This window comes from Cnephaeus nilssonii (assembly GCF_951640355.1).
Source record: "Cnephaeus nilssonii genome assembly, chromosome: 3".
NCBI lineage: Eukaryota > Metazoa > Chordata > Mammalia > Chiroptera > Vespertilionidae > Cnephaeus > Cnephaeus nilssonii.
The window spans coordinates 108726257-108749026 of NC_137074.1; the positions used below are offsets into that span (position 1 = coordinate 108726257).

Sequence of the window (22770 nt, forward strand, 5' to 3'; positions counted from 1 at the left end):
GGAGTTCTCCTGCCCCATGGCTGCTTCACGCTTCCCATGCCAGCTCAAATCGGGACCCAGGTAACATACAGAGACTTGGCCCAGCTCAGATCAGAAAGAGACCCAGATAACAAAGAGACTTAGCCCAGCTTGGATTGGGACCCAGGCAACAGAGAGTTGGCCGATGGCAGCTGCCCTATATCTAAATCCAGCCTAAATCCAGGAATGCTCAGAGCTTTCTCAAGGATGCAAATAATCCTTTCCATTAATATTTACAGGGTAAACTAAGATTGTTGTTAGAGTATTAAATTTGACAGTAAAATAGTCAAGTTTTCAGATTAATTTAAATTATCTAAATGAAATAAGTGAATATTAAAAAAAAAAATCTAATTGTACAAAAAGCTGTTCCTAAAGTATTAACCAAAATTTCTATTGGTAGTTCATTTCATGGTAAAATTGCTTAACATGCAATGAATCCAAAGCAGACATATTTCTGTGTAAAAATAAAAGGTTATCAAGACTGCATTAAAAAATTTTTATAAAAGCCTCATAATAATTAAATTAAAAAAGATTAATAGAGTAATATCCTGTACGAAACATCCTATAAGTAAATTACATCAAGCCTTAATTGCTTTAAAATTTTTACTTTAAAAATTATTTTTCATTTATAATGCTGATAAAGCACCCATGAATAATCTTATGGTGTCAAAATAAGCCAAAGGAAAATCATTTGGACAAAAATCAAAAGGATTTTAAGTCAAATTTATAGAAAAGATAGATGATAGATAGATAGATAGATGGATAGATAGATAGATAGATAGATAGATAGATAGATAGATAAATAGATATCATATCTCCCTCTCCTTCTCTCTCCTCTCTTCTTGGATATGCACATAATGTTCTATACCCTGTAGCACATCTAAATAAAGAGTTGTTGATATATCATATGTCTGTAATGTTTTTTGCAAATAATTTATGTCACTTTTTTTAGTAATATAGCTTGGAATAAGTCAGACCTCTCAGAATATTCCCTCTTCTTTTAGACACTTTAAAGGAAAATATCATTAGGAGCCATAAAAAATGTTTACATTATGCATAATAGATCAGGCAAATGCCAGAAGACAGAGCACTGTAAAGACAGATTACTTCCAAGAATTCCATTAAACTTAGTGTCTTACCTAAAGAAAATGTATAAGGCTGAAAATTTAAAAAGAACTTTCATATATAAACTAAACTTTTGCATATGCATTGGGCTTTACAAGTACTGATTATGGGATACCATTGTCCCTTGGGTCTGTACACAGGACTCTAATTAGGAGTCTTTTCCATATTATCCTGGAAAATGGGAACCACTATTGATATATTTGCTCCAGAACCAGTTTGTCTTAATTCCCCAGATTCTTTTTCTCTGTATCCAGGATTATTTTCCTTTTTTCAATTTTTTTAAATCAATATCTTGTTAAATAGGCAGAAAAAGAAGAGTAAGAAATTCATCTCTTTCTAACAGCTAAGAAGCATGATCTGGCTTACTATCCTTTCATTATTTAAGAAAGAATATCTTAATAGTTATTTTCCTGTTTAAAGAAACAGAAGAAAGGAAAATTAGACATGTATGTGTGAAACAAAGTTTGCTCATTTGAAAGATGAACTACTGATCTTAATTAGTTTTGCTTTACAAAGAGAGAATGACTTACATTATTGCATTCTTAAGAGATTGTAATTTAGTTTTTAAAAATAAAAATATTGCATCCCTTTATTGTGATACTCCTCTGGAGTACATGTTCCCCCAGGGTGGAGGTTGTATCATTATATCTCAGTATGCTCTATAATGCTATGCTTATAGTAAAAAGTTAATACATGCTTATTGAATGAATGAATGAAGCACTGTATCAAAAGAATCCTATTAATAAAAGCCTAATATGCTAAGTGTCCGGTCGTCCAGTTGGCCATTCAACCAATCAAAGTGTAATATGCTAATGATATGCTAAGGCTGCTCAACTGCTCGCTATGACATGCACTGACCACCAAGGGGCAGACAGTCGGCTGGTCAACCAATCGCTATGACATGCACTGACCACCAGGTGGCAGACGCTCCGATCGATAGGTTATCTTGCTGCTGGGGTCTGGCCGATCAGGACTAAAGTGAGATGGGCCAGACACACCTTGGAGCCCTCCCACGGTCCCTCCCCACCTGGCCAACCTCCCAGGTCCCTCCCTGGCCCTGATCATACACCAGATGGGGCCCTTGGCCTGGCCTGTGCCCTCTCGCAATCTGGGACCCCTCGGGAGGTGTCGGAGAGACGGTTTCGGCCAATGGCAGAATGACCAGTCGCTATGCTGCACACAGACACTCAACACAGGAGCTTCCCCCTGGTGGTCAGTGTGCTCCCACAGGGGGAGCGCTGCTCTCCTGCCTCTAAAGCAGCACTAAGGATGTTCGACTGCCAGCTTCAGTTAGACATCCCCCGAGGGCTCCCGGACTCCGGACTGCAAGAGGGCACAGGCCAGGCTGAGGGGCCCCCTGCCCCCGAGTGCACAAATTTCATGCACTGGGCCTCTAGTAGGTTTGAATAAAATAGTTTAAAAAAATGCATTCTGATAGGCAGTTTGCACAGTGTGAGAAATGGTTGCCTAAATAAGAGTTGCACATTCCCAGGGAAGAAACTTCCACATCTACATTAAGGGATTGGCTATTTCATATCTAATGATGTAGTTATAACCAAAGGACTTATATGCATGCATATAAGCCTAACCAATGGGCATAGACACCAGGGGGGTGAGGGCATGAGTGTGTGTGGGGGGGGGGCAATGGGAGGATAAGGACACATATGTAATACCTTAATCAATAAAGAAAAAATAAAAATAATATATCTCCCTAGATTTGTTTTATTTTCTTCATTCATTTCTTTATACATATCCGGCTTTGTTTCATAACAAATTTAATGCAAGAAACTATAAATTCAGAGGTAAGATTTATACATACTGCATGTCTGTGGTTCACATTTTAGGAGGTCGGGCCATTAGATTCACCGAATGAAAGGAGCTATTTTATTACTAAATTATAGTCCATTTGTGAACCACTTCCTACCTATAGCATTACTTTTTAAACCAGATATTTATAAAAGTTACTGTTAGTTATTCTGACGTGATATAGCATGATAGGAAGAGATGAAAACAAACAAAAGACCCCTGGATGCTGCCTTCTCATAAATTGATATCTGGGTATCCCTTGTTGATTTCTCACTCTATCAACCAAGCCTGTTTTGAAAGGGAAATGTGAAAAAGAGAATGCTTATCTATTACTGTTGCTTGTAAATTGGCACAAGCCCTTTGAAGATCTATTTGATAATATCTGGTAAAGATAAAGAACTTCATACCCCATAAGTTGGCATTTTTCTTTCCAGACATATACTTTCAAAGGACAGCTACACATGTGCATAAGAACCAATGCCTTACAAACAGAAATAATCCAAATGTCCATTTAAAGGGAAAGAATTAAAAAATTGTATTTATTATATCCATAAAATGTAATAACATGCAGTTGCTAAAAATAAATATAATTTTATGCATTACCATAAATTTTTAAAAATTTAATTTCAAGTGAATAAAATGTTTTTTAGAATTTTACCAAAATAATATTTATATAACTCAAGAAAAATAAATAATTCTCTCCCATTCCATATATATTTGATTACATATGGATATATATATATATATATATATATATATATTTATTTATTTATATATGTATGTATATGTATATATGATTTTTAGGAACACACAATTGTATAGTAAAACCAAGGGCAGACTAACCATAAAACTATATAAATATTCCTAAAACTAGTTCATCAGTCTTTGGTCCTCAGTCCTGTCCCTGACCTGTAGGCTAGCATTTTACTCCATTCCCCATCCTTGCCCCAGAAGATGCAAACTGGAACACATTGCTGTTCTTGTTTTGTTTAATACAGGCATCACTCTAGATTTAAATAAACTGGCAGTCTCTTCCTTTGTACTAAAAAAGACTAAATTGGTGAGCCTTTCTGTCATGAAAATTTAATTCAAATATCTAGCTGTTAAATAATTAAATAATAGGGAAGTTCTGTTTAATGATGTAATATTAAATGGACAGACCTTCAAAAATAGTGATGGCATGCCCTGCAAAAAGGCCATGGGCAGGGGTCAATGGTGGTGAGATTATGATGCGATTTTGTTTTCTATTTCCTCTTGGCAAAATCGGAAAGACAGTGAGAATACAGAGGCCCCTCTTTCAAGAGGGACAAGGACAGGCAAAGCAGAACATCCGGAGGAATGAGCATGCCAAGCAGCAGAGCAGAGGCTCAGGAGAGAGAGGGTTGTTACCTTTCCTGAGACCCCTGTGTGCCGATATTCACTTGTAAGTCTTTTTTCTAGTACTGCATTCCAACTATGTTACCTTCAAGCCTTGGGTTATGTCTGTCAAACATAGTTGTATTGGTATATTTCCTGGAATCAAGGGAGCGGAGCAGAAACCTGCAACCTGATGGCAGAGTGAAACTGATGCTGTCGCTGCTGGAAAAAGCCAAGTGCTTCAGAGTGGGAGATGAGGATGCAGTGACCATTTTGAGTGATAAATGGTGGTCCTGGTTCTTCTTTGGAGGCGGGAGATGTTTGGAGAGGAGGACTGAGTGCACCTTGAAGGTGAAGGGCAGCAGCAACAGCAGCAGGAGACGAGGTGAGGCCAGCTCCTGGAGAAACATCGCCTGGCTGCAGGAGCACACATTAACAGGACACAGGAACATCCGAGAGATCCTTTAAGGAAGGTTTTTGAGTATGACCTGGAGAAAGGCTGGCAAACAGAAAAGAGTGGAGGGAAGGGGAGATGAAACCTCAGGTTGGTATCTGCTGGGTCTTTGGCAGAACTTAGGGAGAAAGCATGAAAAAAGAAGTGGGCAGTGTCTAAACTTCACCAAGTTAGATGGCCTGGGAAGTCTCTGTTGCAGATTAAATATTCAAAGATTCCATCAGTCAGTCATAGGGCCAATACAAATACATAGATGGTTAGCTTTGTACAAGTCAAAATATATGTTTAATTCACTTAGACTTTTATTTTTTAATTTCAAATTGATGCTCTAGAGAAAGTGAAAATTAACTTGTCAATTATGACCATAATTTAAAATGCCAGGTTTGATAGTGTTGACAACAATTTAGGTTTTTTTTAGAATAAAGTGTTTCCAAATGCCCATGACAAACATTAAGAAATTTAGCAAACATATCATTTAATTTAAAAATACTGATCATGTTTATATAATTTTTCTACAATTCAAATAATGGCAACTCTTTTTAACCCCAAACACTTCAAAACAATAGTAAAAAGAAATCTCTCTTTGCCAAATAAGAAAAACCTAAACTTTTGGCTATCTATAACCTGTGAGGCTGACTTTATAATTTTTCATCATTCTTTATGCTGTCTCAGGCTGCTTAACTATTTTTAGAAGTAGAGATTGTTGCTGATAATGCAGTATATCATGCAACTTCAACTTTTGCAAATTGTGCTATCCAGGGCAATTGACTTGGTGAGCAAAATTTCCATGTTGACCTGATCAGCTGCATTTAGAAATGTGAGCTGCCTGGTTTCAGTGCTTTTTCCCCCTCTGTATGCAGTGCAGTTAAATATCACCTGTATGTTCCAATGAACTGCAAGGTTATCAAAGGTTTATATTTCCAAATTTCTCTCATTCAATTAAAAAATGAAAATAAAGATTTATTTATGTACATAAATAGAAGGGTTTACATGCTCTTTTTATTTGTTTTGGGGGAGAGAGTGGGTAGAAATCTCAAAAGAAAAACAAGAAAGTTCATGTTCAAACATTTTCAAAATATAAAATATTGTACTTAGAACTGTCAGAAAGTTATACATGATAGAATATTTTATCATGACTCTGGCACAGGAGATTTATAGAAATCAGAAAAATAGAATATATCTAATGTATAGTGAAAGCAAAAGTATATACTCCAAGGAACACAAAAACAACTAAGTGGAAACAAGACTTTTGAAATGAGTGATATATATTTTCTTTTCTGGTTTTCATTATTTTTAAATTGTTCCTTCAGCCACCAAGTAATATGATGGTTTCTGAGTAGTGTTTACCTTTGGTGGTGGCTTCTTCTTCCCCTGTTGTTCAAAGTGATAAAATACAGCTCTCTGGAGGCTGAATGAGGCATTCCTTTCCTCTGTTATTTGTAAGTTGACATGGAGCAGACAGACACCTTCTGAAGTTTTATTCATGCCGTGTTTCCTCTCCTTGCTGCAACAAGAAAAGCCTTTTCTTTTCACCTGGCTGTCTTTGAAGACGTGACTCAGAAATCTTCATGGCCTCTAAAGGTAAGAGCAATATAGCCAGCTAATAAATTTTTCTTCATATTATGACTCAAAGTCTAGAGATTGATACTTTATTTTTTTAAATTTTAACTCCAAGGAGCATATTGCATTATATAAATAAAAAGCACACTCTATCTGATAGAATGTGAAAGTTAAGCTGTAAACAATGTGTTAAATATCATGAATATAAACAGTGAAATGATATGAAAAGCTTCATAGCAAAATTTAGAATGGAAATATTTAATGCTAAACACAAGGACAGGTTGATCTTCCAAGTTTAAAAGGATTTGAAGAAAACTTTTCACACGTAAGTTAAAAAGTGTTAAAGTACAGTTCAGTGTTTAAAAATTTTCCATTTGTTGTTGAAAATAGGTGATACAGTCATTTATTATAATGAATTCAACATGTGTTATCAGTAAATTTTAAAAATTTAATGGACTAGAACTAAATATTTCTGAATTACAAATCAAAAATTCTTTCAAAATGTCTTTGATAGTAAATTATATATATATATATATACACAAAAAATAACTAACTTAAGCAAACAGGTTAATTAGGTACTGGAGGAGGGAGCTGGTAAGTTTTTCCTCAAATCCTTGAAATTGTATAAATATCATTAGTGTTATTTAACTTTTCTTACTTTAAAGAACTTCCCAAAAAGACAAGAGATATCATTGTTTTTTAAGGTAATGAATTGCAACCTTACTAAAAACACTTGTGAAATTATATAAAAATGAAATTGCAATGTGCTTTCATTCCATCATCAGAACAAGCCATTAAACTCTAAGCTATAATAAAAAGTTTTATCATGAAGAACTATGATTAATAATTGGTGGAAACCAAACCTAGTTACAAGTAGGGTAACATATCCTAAATTAAATTAATGATCCATTCAAAGAAATGTGCAGGCTTCTTTGCTTCTTTCATCAAAATACACATCGGATGCTATTTAATATGGAACAAACAATGTAACTTTTTATTTTAATGTATGCTAGACCCTGAGTATCATTGAAAAAGCTCAAACGAATTATAAAATATAGGCTTGAGACATCAAAACCATTCATTTTAATATGTGCGCTTCATTTTTACACTGAAGACAAACAAAAATATCTTGGCATGTCTGTTCTTTCATTTAAGATTAACACTAACACTTAGTTCAAAACACTTCATCACTTTATAAAATAAGAGTTACAAAACTATAGCCTCAAAGGTAAAGAGTTGCAGAGTACTTGAAATATTTATGAGCTAGTTATACATTTTTAAAATAGTAGATAGAAATTCAAAGCCAGATGGAAATTCAAAGGAGTTTCTTTATCAGGTGGTCTGAGTCTTTGAAGAAACTTGTAACTAGAAAGCAATACTATGATCAGAATATGATTAACCTACCAAGAAAGCAGTGAAGTTCATTAATGATAAGTGCTCAACACTAAACTTAGAGGTAAAACTTCTAGTAGAAAACTAAAATTCCTGCAACCAACTCAAAATAGCCTGTGGAGTGGGTAAAATACCTGTTAGAACCCCTAAACTGCTTAAAGGGAATAAAAATGAAGCATTCTTTAGATTTAGAAATCATGTTTGAGGTGGCAAGTTAAATTATCATCATTATTTACTTAAACAGTTTTGTGGAAAGTTTTCTTCAGATATGTTTAAAGACATTATTTGTAATATCATGAATGTTCTCTGGCTCATGAAACTATATTGGCAATTATAATTTTCCCAGGGAATACAGGCTTATTGGACATTTCACACATTTTGTAGGCAGTTCAATTGGCATCACTAAATCAAAGGACAGTCTGAATACTAGATGTCATTAGAACTGAAGAAATATTTGTGTAGTCTGAAGCCCCCTGTTAGGGTAAGTAAACACAATTTAAAAACAGGTTGGTATGAAACTTTAAGTTTGAGAAAAATGGATTTTCCAGGATGATCAAACCTGATAAATGATCTCTCTAAAGGCTGCTCCAATGTAAACTGCAATCCCAGAAGATGAAGCAAGTGATCTCAGAATAGGGACCCCAACAGTCTCCAGCTACTGGAGCTACTAATGAATAAAGACTTTGGACATGATCTGCTATGGGCCCATGTGTATTAATTCCTCTGGACCTGCTGTGAGGTCTAAGAAACTATACAGACCCGGGTCAGGAATGTAGAGCCACTTGACAGACTCTCAATAACCTACTACATTTTGTTACAGCAGACATAGATTACATGATAAAATTAGAGTAATTTGCTGACCTTTTTTAATAGTAACATTGACAGAGAGAATCTAACAATCTTCTACCAGCTATTATTAGAAATTGATTCCTACATGTGTGTTTTTTAATTAAAGGATAACATGAGAACAGTAAAGTACATAATGAGCATCCAACTTAAGCTGTATGGTTTTTAAATAAGATGTATTTGTGTAACTAGAGCTTTTTGGGAGTTAAGGTACATCGCTAGTGACTGGAAACTCCCAAAACACTCTATTCTTAATTTTATCATCATGAACTACTTGTCCCTAGATCACGATTTTACCCATGTGTTTCCCTAAAAGTCAATGGCAACAGGGCTTTGGCACTAATACTGAAGAAAAGATGTTTGTTGCCTGTTATTTTTAAACAGTTATTACTACACTAACCATTAACTCCTCTCCCAAATGTGATGTAGTGCTACGTAGTCTTCCTCTCAGGTTACCACTTAGGATCCCTTTCAAGCTCCTTCTCAAGTGGAAGAGGAGTCAGTTCTAAGGCCTCTATCGTCTGTGTCTGCCCAGATCTGAGAGAAGTTCAGTATGGGGTCCTTTTGGGAAGCAAAGTGCTATGTGGTATGGAGCTCTATTTTAGTAGGGCAAAATGAAAAAAAGTTTGTTTCCATATGGTCTTAACCCTGATGCTTGTCCAAATTCTAAATGCCACAGAGCAATACAAACAGCTGTCTTTGTCTATTTTTGCTACCTTAAGGTTAAGTAAATAAATAAATAAAGGAATAATCTGCTATTGTTCCTCTTTAATGCCATACCTACACAGAGCTTTAATGACCTCCCATTACTAGAAACAGTTTATGTCAGTGTTCAAAGGAACATTTCTTTGATGCCTAATTTCTTTACCAGTTTTTTGTGAATTTTTAAAAAAAATCCCAATGTGTTCATCCTGGATAAAGTTGAATTCTCTCATAAATGAGGAACTTAGTATCTCCAAAGGCAATTCAATCCTTTTCCAAATTTATTTTTTAGAGATACAAAAGATTCAGAAAACACCCCCTCCGCATACACAGACACAACTTACATGAATTTGAATGTCAGTGAAGAGAAATCATTCTAATTTATTGTGAATTACATAGATGTCACACTAACTTTAGTATATGTATAAGGATACTTGTTCAAATCTTTGTGCAATTGGAACAAATTTCTTTCTTATAGTAAACCAGAACCATTTTCTTTGTCCTTTCTATTCATCTGTCTTTAGAATAGTCAGAAATATTTGTCTTTATAATGGCCCCTCTAGTATGTGAAAGGTCATGAATCTTTTTTTTTTTTTTTGGTGATACATGTATCTAATTCTTTTTTTAATTTCTTTATTGATTAAGGTATTACATGTTTCCTTATATCCCCATTACCCCCATCCCCCCAATTCATGCCCTCACCCCCTTGTTGTCTGTGTCCACTGGTTAAGCTTCTGTGCATACATACAAGTTCTTTGGTTGATCTCACCCCCTTACCACCACCCTCCCCTACCTTCCCTCGGAGGTTTGATGGTCTGATTGATATTTCTCTGTCTCTGGATCTGTTTTTGTTCATCAGTTTATGTTGTTCATTATATGCCATAAATGAGTGATATCATGTGATATTTATCTTTCTCTGATTGGCTTATTTCACTTAACATAATGCTCCCCAGGTCCATCCATGCTTTTGCAAATGGTAAGAGGTCCTTTTCTTTTACCACAGTGTAGTATTCCATTGTGTAGATGTACCACAATTTTTCAATCCACTCATCTGCTGATGGGCACTTAGGCTGTTTCCAAATCTTAGCTATGGTGAATTGTGCTGCTATAAACATAGGGGTGCATATATCCTTTCTAATTGGTGTTTTAGTTTCTTGGGATATATTCCTAAGAGTGGGATCACTGGGTCAAATGGAAGTTCCATCTTTAGTTTTTGAGGAAACTCCATACCGTTCTCCACAGTGGCTGCACCAGACTGCAATCCCACCAGCAGTGCACAAAGGTTCCTTTTTCTCCGCATCCTCTCCAGCACTTGTCCTTTATTGACTTGTTAAAGATAGCCATTCTGACAGGTGTGAGATGGTACCGCATTGTTGTTTTGATTTGCATCTTTTGGATGATTAGTGACTTTGAACATGTTTTCATATGTCTCTTGGCCCTCCTATGTCCTCTTTTGAAAAGTATCTATTTAGGTCTGTTGCCCATTTTTTGATTGGGTTGTATATCTTCCTTTTGTTAAGTTCTATGAGTTCCCTGTAAATCTTGGAGATTAAAGCCTTATCGTTGATAACATTGGCAAATATGTTCTCCCATGCAGTGGGCTTTCTTGTTGTTTTGTTGATGGTTTCTTTTGCTGTGCAAAAGCTTTTTATTTTGATGTAGTCCCATTTGTTTATTTTTCTCTTTAGTTTCCATTGTCCTAGGAGCAGTATCAGTGAAGAAGTTCCTTTGGCATATGTCTGAGATTTTGCTGCCTGTGGATTCCTCTAAGATTTTAATGGTTTCCCATCTTATGTTTAAGTCTCTTTATCCATTTTGAGTTAATTTTTGTGTATGGTTTAAGTTGGTGGTCTAGTTTCATTTTTTTATGTATCTGTCCAGTTTCCCAAACACCACTTATTGAAGAGACTGTCTTGACTCCATTGTATGTTCATGCCTCCTTTGTCGAATATTAATTAAGCATAGTGGTTTGGGTTGATTTTGGGGTTCTCTATTCTATTCCATTGATCTATATGTCTGTTCTTGTCCCAGTATCAGGCTGTTTTGAGAACAGTGGCTTTGTAATACAGCTTGATATCTGGTATTGAAATCTCACATACTTTGTTCTTCTTTCTCAGGATTGCTGCAGCTATTTGGGTTCTTTTTATTTTTTATTCCAGATGAATTTTTGGAAAGTTCATTCTAGGTCTGTGAAATATGCCGTTGGTATTTTAATGGGGATTGCATTGAATCTATAGATTGCTTGGGGTGGTATGATATTTTGATGATGTTGATTCTACCAATCCATGAACACGGTATGTTTTCCCATCTGTTTATGTCTTCCTCTATCTCTTTTCACAGTGTCCTATAGTTTTCCTCATATAGGTCTTTTACCTCCTTAGGTAAGTTTATTCCTAGGTATCTTAATTTTTTTGGTGTGATGGTAAATGGGATTGCTTTTTTAGTCTCTCTTTCTTTTTTTAATTTAATAAATCATAATTGTTCAGATTATTACAATAATCTCTTTTTTCCCTGATAGCTCCCCTCCACCCGGTTCCCACCCCACCCTCTGGCCTTACCGCCCCCCCGCCGCCACTGTCCTCATCCCTAGGTGTATGATTTTTGTGCAGTCTCTTCCAGCACCCCCGACACCCCTTCACCCCCAAGAATTGTCAGTCCACTCCCTTTCTATGCCCCTGATTCTATTATATTCACCAGTTTATTCTGTTCATCAGATTTTTTTATTCACTTGATTTTTAGATTCACTTGTTGATAGATATGTATTTGTTGTTCATAATTTTTATCTTTACCTTTTTCTTCTTCTTCTTCTTAAAGAATACCTTTCAGCATTTCATACAATACTGGTTTGGTGGTGATGAACTCCTTTAGCTTTTTCTTATCTGTGAAGCTCTTTATTGGATCTTCAATTCTGAATGATAGCTTTGCTGGGTAGAGTAACCTTGGTTGTAGGTACTTCTATTCACCATTTTGAATATTTCTTGCCACTCCCTTCTGGCCTGCATAGTTTCTGTTGAGAAATCAGCTGACAATTGGATGGGTGCTCCCTTTTAGGTAACTAACTGTTTTTCTCTTGCTGCTTTTAATATTCAATCTTTTACTTTTGCTCTTGGCAATTTAATTATGATGTGTCTTGGTGTGGTCCTCTTTGGATTCCTTTTGTTTGGGGTTTTCTGCACTTCCTGGACTTGTAAGTCTATTTCTTTGACCAGGTGGGGGAAGTTTTTGGTCATTATTTCTTCAAATAGGTTTTCAATATCTTGCTCTCTCTCTCTTCTTCTGGCACCCCCATAATTCTGATGTTGGTACACTTAAAGTTGTCCCAGAGGATCCTTACACTATCTTCATATTTTTGGATTCTTTTTTCTTTTTGCTTTCCGGTTGGGTGTTTTTTGCTTCTTTGTATTCAAATCTTTGACTTGATTCTTGCAATCCTCTAGTCTGCTGCTATATCTCTGTATAATATGTTTTATTTCAGTCAGTGTATGCTTAATTTCTAGTTGATCCTTTTTCATATCCTCGAGAGTCTCGCTAAATTTATCAGCCTTTTCTAGAAAAACCTTATAACCATGGTTTTGAACTCTATATCCAGTCACTTGCTTTCCTCCATTTCTTTCATTTGTGACCTGTTTCTTTGTCTCTGCATTTTGGCTGCTTCCCTGAGTAGATAGAGTGGCTTTGTGTGCTAGGTGTCCTTTAGGGCCCAGTGGCTCAGCCTCCCCAGTTACCTGAGGTGGACACTCTTGGTGCACCCCTTTGTAGGCTGTGTGCACAGTCTTGTTGTAATTAAGCCTTGGTTGTTGTTGGTATCACTGGGAAGAATTGACCACCAGGCCAATTGGCTGTGAGGATCAGCTGTGTCTACACTGGGAGAACTTCTGTGCTGGAAACACCCTTATGAGACAAGACTTGCAAAAGCCTCTATGCTCAGCTTGCCACGCACTCAGTTGCCAGTCGTCTCCATGCACGCATCTCAATACCTTTGCCTCCTGCAGCTCCTGTGAGTCTCAGTGTGCTTTTCTCTTTCCTTCTAGTTGTAGAATTTCCACTCAGCCAGCCTTCCTGTGGTTCTGGATGATGTCCATTTTGTCTTTTAGTTGTAGTTTTGAAATTGTTGTGCGAGGCAGCAGTTTAAGTGTTTACCTATGCCGCCATCTTGCTTTCTCCCCTAGTCTCTCTTTCTATAAGTTCATTATTGGTGTATAGAAATGCCATAGATTTCTTGGCATTAATTTTGTACCCTCTACATTTCCGAATTTATTAAGTCCAATAATTTTTTGATGGAGTCTTTACGGTTTTTTATGTACAATATCATGTCATCTGTGAATAAGGACAATTTTACTTCTTCTTTTCCAATTTGGATGCCTTTTATTTCTTCTTCTTGTCTGATCACAATGGCTAGTATTTCCAGTACTCTGTCAAACAGGAGTGGTGAGAGTGAGCATCCATGTCTTTTTCCTGTTCTTAGGGTAAATGGTTTGTTTTTGTCCATTGGGTATGATGTTGGCTGTGGGTTTGTCATATATGGATTTTATTATTTTGAGGTATGATTTTTCTATTCCGACCTTGTTAGTCATGAATCTTAATCCACACCTACACTCATTCTAAAACTGCATAGTATTGATAAACTAAATTAATGCACATGTGATAACTTGTTAATTAATGGATTAATAAATGAGAAGTAAAAACACTGATAATTTTTTTTTAAAATAATTGGTATCTATTGAGGGAGGTATCCAAATGGCAGGCATATGATAGAAAAAGGAAAAATAATCATAGAAAGAATTATTTCTATTCTTTAACAAAGAAGAATGCTATTGCATGCATCTCTTATTAGGGCTTATGCACAATTTGGCACAGGCTCCAGATTAATACAGGGGAAATAGCAATCTCGAAATTTCAATCTAAGATATTATTGAAAAAGCAACATTTTTACCTGGGAATAATATAAAAAACAGGTAATTGTCTAAAAAATATCCAAACATTATAGAAATCTGTAATTATTTTTTCTTTTGCAATATTAGGTGAGCTACAAAGTGATTCATATTGTGAAAGAAAAATTTTTAGTCCTGGCTGGATAGTTTAGTTTGCAAGTTCAATCCTCAATCAAGGCACATACATGAATCAATCAAGGAATGCATCAATAGGTGGAATAACAAATTTATGTGTCTTTCTCTTTAAATCAAGAAAAAATATATATTTTAATTTTTAATGTTTTTATACAAAATACTGAGTACTAAGTTAATGTTAGATATTATATTGTCTTTAAGAAGCCCATAAATTAGTTATGAATATTCTCATAGTATATAGAATTAAACAATTAGTTCTCAAAGTATATCATCAGACCAGCAGCATTAGCTTATCTGGGAGCTTATTAAAAATGTAAATTTTCAAGCCCCACCCCAACTACTAAATCAGAAACTCTGGAGTGGGGCCCAGATACCTTATCACAAGTTCTCCAGGTGGTTCAGGTGCTGGCTAAAGGATAAGAAGCACTGAATTAAATTTAGTCATCGCAGTATGATTGATAAGGACACAAAGTATTCTTCAAATTATGAGACACCCTCATAATATTTGGGGAAGAAAGAATGTGCCTTGAAAGTCATAATATGATTCAAAACCTATTTCTAAGGTTATTCTTTTAAAAGTAGAAAATACTTGGTTCCTTTTACCATTCCCATTTCATTTGTAGTTCATAATTTTTTAGCTCTTTGAACAGAAGTCTTTAATGCCTTCAAAAATACATTTTAAAAAATCATGTACTTTGCCCCAATTATCCATTTTTCTCACATCTATTGCTAGCAATCTTCTACATTGATTTTCTCTGTTTTAGGGAGCAAGTGGTAGTGAGAGTGAAAAGGAAAAAATGAAATAAAGCCCACTTTATGGGAGACTATATTTGCCAATGCTATTTCAAATAAGGGTTTAATCTCCAAAATGTACAGGGAATGCATACAACTTAACAAAAGAATGATAAACAATCCAATCAAAAAATGGGCAAAAAACTTAAATAGACACTTTTTGAAAGAGGACACTTTTTGAAAGAGGACACTTTTCTGGCTATGAGACATATGAAAACATGCTCAAAGTCACTAATCATCCAAGAGATACAAATCAAAACAACCATGAGATACCATCTCACACCTGTCAGAATGGCTATCATCAACAAATCAACAAAGGACAAGTGCTGGCAAGGATGTGGAGAAAAAGGAACCCTCATGCACTGCTGGTGGGAATGCAAACTGGTCCAGCCCCTGTGGAAGACAGTATGGAACTTCCTCAAAAAAGTTAAAAAGGGAACTCGCATTTGACCCAGTAATCCCACTTCTAGGACTATATCCCAAGAAACCAGAAACACCAATCAGAAAGGATATATGCGCCACTATGTTTATAGCAGCACAATTTACAATAGCTAAGATTTGGAAACAACCTAAGTGCCCATCAGCAGATGAATGGTTTGAAAAACTGTGGTACATCTACACAATGGAATACTACGCTACGGTAAAAAAAAAAAAAAGGAGTTCTTACCATTTGCAAAAGCATGGATGGACCTGGAGAGCATTATGTTAAGTGAAATAAGCCAATCAGAGAAAGATAAATATCACATGGTCACTCATATGTAGGATATAATGATCAACATAAACTAATGAACAAAAATAGATCCAGAGCAAATGGCAAGGGAGGTGGGGGTGGGGGGGTTAGAGATCAACCAAAGGACTTGTATGCATGCATATTAGCATAAACAATGGACATAGGCACTGGGGCGGTAGGAGCTTGCCCTCAGGGGTGGGAATTCCCATGGGGACGTGGAGGGGGGCGGGATGTCAATCTGGGAAAAAGGTGACATATGTAAAACTTTAGACAACAAAAAAGCATCCCCAAAAAAACATGAAGTAAGGGGCAGCAGGAGAGAATCTATCCACTGAATTAAGAAGTAACAAATGTTATAAGAAAGACTAAATGTAATTGTCTGAATTTAAATGTAAGCTGGGACTTTCATTCTCTTGCAGATACACAGAACCAAAGAAGTAGAGGCCTGCCTGGTTTTCTTCCTGGAGCTTCAGACATAGACCACACCCTTTATGTCTCACCTTCCAATCCAGACAGCCAAGTGTGGCAGCCAGGTCACCCTCAACCAGGCAGCCTCCCTCCTGGTCTAGATTATTTAAGCCAGGTGTTTGTCATTTCTCTATTTCTATATGTTTCCCCTTGAAATGAATACAAATGTGATTTCTTGCTTTTCAACCAAGGTTGGAGGACTTCAACAAATAACTCACTGAATTAAGAATAGTATAATGAACCATCAAATTATAATATTTTATTTTTATTTATTTCTATTTTGAGGGAAGAAATTTATGTTTCATTTATTACCACTTTTAGTTTCCTTATTTATTTGACAGAGTAACAAGAGCACATTTATCCTCATTGCTCAAAGTATCAGCAAATTGATCCTCAAAGAATTGTCTAATATGTATGTCTCAACACCTACAGCTATTTAATTAAAGAATATTTATTGAGTACTTGCTAAAATCAAGGCACATAGAAAACATAAAACCTAGACTCTATTTGGCAAGACAAAAAATTTTGACAAGAAGCACCAGGCTATGTACCAAAGCCAGATAAGCACACAACTGCAACATGTGCATAAAGGGAAAAAAAGTTGTTATGCCTGAAGAGAGGCTTCTACAATGATCTGAGAGTTCAGTGTTTTCAACTGAATATCAAAAGGTGGATGGATATTTCCAAATCTTAGCTATTATAAATTATGCTGCTATGAACATACGGGTGCATGTATACTTTCTGATTGGTGTTTTTAGTTTCTTGGGATATATTCCTAGACCTGGTAACACTGGGTCAAATGGAAGTTCCATTTTTAGTTTTTTGAGGAAACTCCATACTGTTCTCCACAGTGGCTGCACCTGTTTGCATTCCCACCAGCAGTGCACAAGGATTCCTTTTTCTCCACATCCTTGCCAGCACTTGTCCTTTGTTGATTTGTTGATGATAGTCATTCTGACAGGTGTGAGATGGTAACCGCATTGTTGTTTTGATTTGCATCTCTCAGATGATTAGTGACTTTGAGCATGTTTTCATATGACTCTTGGCTTTCTGAAAGTCCTCTTTCAAAAAGTGTCTATTTAGGTCCATTGCCCATATTTTGATTGGGTTGTTTATCTTCCTTTTGTTAAGTTCTACGAGTTCCCTGTAAATGTTGGAGATTGAACCCTTATCGGAGATAACATTGGCAAATATGTTCTCCCATTCAGTGGGCTTTCTTGTTCTTTTGTTGATGGTTTCTTTGGCTGTGAAGAACCTTTTTATTTTCATGTAGTCCCATTAGTTTATTTTCTCCTTAGTTTCCATTGCTCTAGGAGCTGTATCAGTGAAGATATTGCTTTGGCATATGTCTGAGATTTTGCTGCCTGTGGATTCCTCTAAGATTTTTATGGTTTCCCATCTTACATTTAAGTCCTTTATCCATTTTGAGTTAATTTTTGTGTATGGTGTAAGTTGGTGGTCTAGTTTCATTTTTTTGCATGTATCTGTCCAATTTTCCCAACACAATTTAATGAAGAGACTGTCTTGACTCCAAGGTATGCTCTTGCCTCCTTTGTCAAATACCAAGTTGATAATATTGTCTTTGACATTATTGCATCTTCAAGCCAATTTGCTTGAAAAATCATTTTATTATATATAGTCATTAGTCATCATTGGAGTGTAAGCATTGATTCAAGCCATATAGTAAATCAGTAAAGAAATATCATCAGAATTATGTGGCACATGAAGAGCAATTATCTATGTACAGTTGTTGTTTGGGTATTTTATCCTACAAAAGATTAGAAATACACCTACACTGATATTGAGATGTCAGCACATCTGCTGCAATTTTCTGCTTGTTTGGCATTCTTTCAAAGTATAAAGTTTATCTCCTTTAGCAAAGTCAAATCTGTGTTAATTCCCTTAAGGTACAAGAGATTTCTGTTATGCCTGATAGATTTAAGCTGCATGCAGCATATGTTCCTGGGAAAATGTTTATTATTGCAGATGCTTTCTCCAGAAACCCACTGGCAGACAAATGTACTTTAGAGACTGTTGAGCTCAGGGAGATATGTAAAAGAGCTGGGGAAGCTAACCCACCATCTTCCATCTGCAGAAAGGATCAGCTGGAATAGCTGACTTGAGTTGATTAACTGCTGCAAGCTGTTTGGGAACTTTGTCAGACAAGGTTTTGGCAAGGATAAGAGTGATAGACCAGTAACAGAGGGCTGAGGTTTGATTATCACATACGGTCATCACATATTCTTCTCCCATCCATTAATGATGACACACCTAGAGCAAGACGCTTGACATGAATACATTTTTTTTTCACATTCAATAAATAGAGGTATAAGCTCATAGGCTTCAGTTCTAAAACAAAAAGTCAATTTTCCAAGAATATACCTTTGGTAATATTTTACAGAATACAAAAATATACCACAAATTGGTGAATATTTTATTTCAAAGATAAAGATGGTTTATTCATTTTACACTAAAAGAATACATATTTGTTTTTAAAGCAGTGTATTTTTAACAGAATGAATGACCATTTTAAAAGCTTTATACCACAAGTCTGTAAGAGGCATAGAATGCATTAACTTTTATCTAAAAAATGTAAGAATTAAGTAAAATTATGATGTTTGAAAATAGTACATTTTTCTATAAATAAACAGGAAAATACACAAAAATATACAAAATTATCTAAATTTAAAAAATCAAAGTAAAATTTTTAAAAGTCATCTATTCTCTTTTAATCAAGTTCATTCAATCACTATTGAAAATCCTTTTTTCATTTACAATTTGTAAATAAATTCCCAGGTGTGTGTGTGTGTGTGTGTGTGTGTATGTGTATGTGTGTACACATGTGTATATATGCATATTTGTAGATGCATATTTTTTTCATGTAGGTTAAACCTAAGAATGATATAAAGCTTCTCCTTCCAGATTAGATTAACATGTTCAAAATAGTCAAAGATATTTTATTCTACAAGTGTCAAAGGATAATTATTATAATTTATTTACCTAGAAGTAAGAGTAGTGAGTTATAGTCTACAAAAAAATGTAAAGATTCAGTTTATTTTGAAGTAGAGTTGAGCCTTGAACAATGCATAGGTTAGGGACACTGATCCCCTGAATAGTCAAAAATTCATGTAAAACTTTTGACTTTCTCCAAACTTAACTACTATTATAGCTTATTATTGACTGGAAGCCTTACTGATAACATACTCAATTAACAAAAATTTTGTATGTTATATGTACTATAAACTGTATTTTATAATAAAGTAAGCTAGAGGTAAAGAAATGTTAAGAAAATCATAAGGAAGAGAAAATATATTAATAGTATTTAATGGAAAAAAATATGCACATAAGTGGATCCATACAATTCAAACATGGTTTGTTCAAGAGTCAACTGTACATATATTAAATGCAATTGCTGAGACTTGTAAACCTGAAGAATTATGGAGAAGAATTTATTATTAAGCTATATATTCAATTCTGTCATTAGATGTCCATTCTATAACTTTCATACTTCAGGAGTACTTGACTTGCCCTGACACCTGAATATATGATTCAATTAAGTTTAAAGTTTACACTTTCCAACAACTCCCAGTTTATATATTAATAGCAATATATGGAAAGGGCTCATTTGGACCATGGTTGATACATGGCCTAGGAATAAAGGAAACTACAAGAACAACCAAAATGAGACCCTCAAATGTAGGAGATTTTCTCACAAAGATAGATCAAATCAAGTAAAATGCTATTACAGAAGATGGGGTGAATATAAGAGAAGAGAAAATATGGAAGAAAGGTATTCAAAAGTTCAATAGTATCACTAAAGAATTGCTTTTCTCAGGTTCTAAAATTAGTTTAGTGATGCCAGTGTAACAGACTGGAAAGCATATCAAAATTGGCTACAGTACAGCCAGGGTTCAAGTCCTGGCTTAACAATTTGCAAACTGCAATTCTTTGACAAACTACTTAATCTATCTGGGATTGTTTCTGCATATGTAAAACATAATGATATCTACCTCTGAGTTCTTCTGAGAATTAAATCAGACACTATGTCAAAATATTTAGCACAGTGACTACTACAGAGAAGTCATTAAACAAACAACTGCTATTATTAGATATTACAGAGATACAATTTCCCTTTCCATTGTAGAGCTGATCTTTTATTATTTTAATAATTATTTATGGTTAAAAGTATTACATATGTCCCTTTTCTTCCCCATTATCCCCCACCAGCCCACTCCACCCCCTAACCTCAGGCCCTCACTGTCCATTGTCTGTGTCTATGAGCTACACATATATGCACACAAGATCCTTGGTTGATTACCCACCACCTTTCCTCCCCTGCCTTCCCTCTGAGATTCTGCACTCTGTTCCATGCTTCCATGTCATTGGATCCACTCCATTCATCAATTTATTTTGTTACTTAGAGTCCACATATGAGTGAGATCATGTGATACTTATCTTTCTCTGACTGACTTACTTCACTTAGCATGATACTCTCCAGGTCCCTCCATGCTGTCTCAAATGGTAAGATATTTTCTTTTTTACTGCTGCATAGTATTTCATAGTATAAATGTTACCCAGCTTTTTTATCTGCTCATCTACTGATGGGCACTTGGACTGTTTCCAGATCTTAGCTATTGTAAATTATGCTGCTATGAACATAGGGATGCATACATACTTTCTGACTGGTATTTCAGGTTTGTTAGGATATATTCCTAGTAGTGAGATCACTACGTCAAAAGGCAGTTCTCTATTTAATTTTTGAGGAAACTCAATACTGTATTCTATAATGGCTGTACCAGTCTACATTTCTACCAGCAGTGAATAAGGGTTCACTTTTCTCCACATCCTCGCCAAACTTGCCATTTCTTAATTTGTTGATAGTAGCCATTCTGACAGGTGTGAGGTGATAACTCATTGTTGTTTTGATTTGCATTTCTCTGATGATCAGTGACTTTGAGGATTTTTTTCATATGACTTTTGACCATCTGTATGTCCTCTTCAGAGAAGTGCCTATTTAGGACCTTTGCCCATTTTTTAATTGGATTGCTTGCCTTCCTTTTGTTAAATTGTATGAGTTCCTTATATATTTTGGATATTAACCCTTTAAAGATGTAGCATTGACAATATGTTCTCCCTATTCTCCCATACACTGGGCTCTCTTTTCATTTTGTTGATTTTTTTTTTTGCAAGGCAGAAGATATTTATTTTCATGTAGTCCCATTTGTTTATTTTATCCTTAGTTTTCTTTGCCCTAGGACAGTGGTTGGCAAACTCATTAGTCAACAGAGCCAAATATCAACAGAACAACGATTGAAATTTATTTTGAGAGCCAAATTTTTTAAACTTAAACTTCTTCTAATGCCACTTCTTCAAAATAGACTTGCCCAGGCCGTGGTATTTTGTGGAAGAGCCACACTCAAGGGGCCAAAGATCCGCATGTGGCTCGCGAGCCACAGTTTGCCAACCATGGCCCTAGGAGATTTATCCATAAATGTATTGCTATGAGAGATGTCTGAGATTTTGCTGTCTATGGTTTCTTCTAGGATTTTTATGGTTTCCCAACTTACATTTAAGTCTTTTATTTATTTTGAGTTTATTCTTGTGTATGGTGTAAGTTGGTGGTATAGTTTCAATTTTCTGCATGTATCTGTGTAATTTTCCCAACACCATTTATTGAACAGACTGTCTTCACTCCATTGTATACTCTTGCCATCTTTGTCAAATATTAATTGGGTATAATGACTTGGGTCAATTTAAGGGGTCTCTATTCTGTTCTATTGATCTCCATTGATCTCTATTGATCTCTATGCCTATTCTTGTGCCAGTACTAGGCTGTTTTGATTATGGTGAGTTTGTAGTATAACTTGAAATCTGGTATTATGATTTCTCCAACTTTGTTCTTCTTTCTTAAGATTGCTGTGGCTATTCAGGGTCTTTCTGGGTTCCATATAAATTTTTGGAGAATTTGTGCTATGTCTATGAAATATGCTGTTGGTATTTTTTAATAGGGATTGCATTGAATCTGTAGATTGACTTGAGTAGTACGGAAATTTTAATGATGTTGATCCTACTAATCCATGAAGACAGTATATTCTTCCACTTGTCTATATATTCTTCTATCTCTTTTTCAATATCCTGTAGTTTTCTGAATACAGGTCTTTTGCCTCCTTGGTTAAGTTTATTCCTAATTATGTTAATTTTTTGCTGCAATGATAAATTGGATTGCTTGTTTAGTTTCTTTTTCTGAGAATTTATTGTTGATGTATAAAAAAATCCATCAATTTTGGGGTGTTGATTTTGTATCCTGCTGCATTGCTAAATTCATTTAATAAATCTACTACTATTTTGGTGGAGTTTTTAGGGTTTTCTATGTATAATATCATGTCATTTGCAAATAATGACAGTATTACATCCTCCTTTCCAATCTGGATGCTTTTCATTTATTCCTCTTGTCT

General features: G+C 35.3%; 1 protein-coding gene across 1 annotated transcript in view; it reads left to right on the forward strand.

Moving 5' to 3' along the window:
- Positions 1 to 4404: 4404 nt before the first annotated feature.
- The window catches only part of PLSCR5 (phospholipid scramblase family member 5), a gene marked incomplete at both ends in the record, with an annotated part of 67195 nt that continues 48829 nt past the window's right edge, over positions 4405 to 22770 (forward strand). Inside the window, 2 exons of the mRNA XM_079766347.1 lie at positions 4405 to 4690; positions 16267 to 16430. Of these exons, the coding sequence (XP_079622473.1) occupies positions 4405 to 4690; positions 16267 to 16430 (450 nt within the window). The remainder of the gene's footprint in view (positions 4691 to 16266; positions 16431 to 22770) is intronic.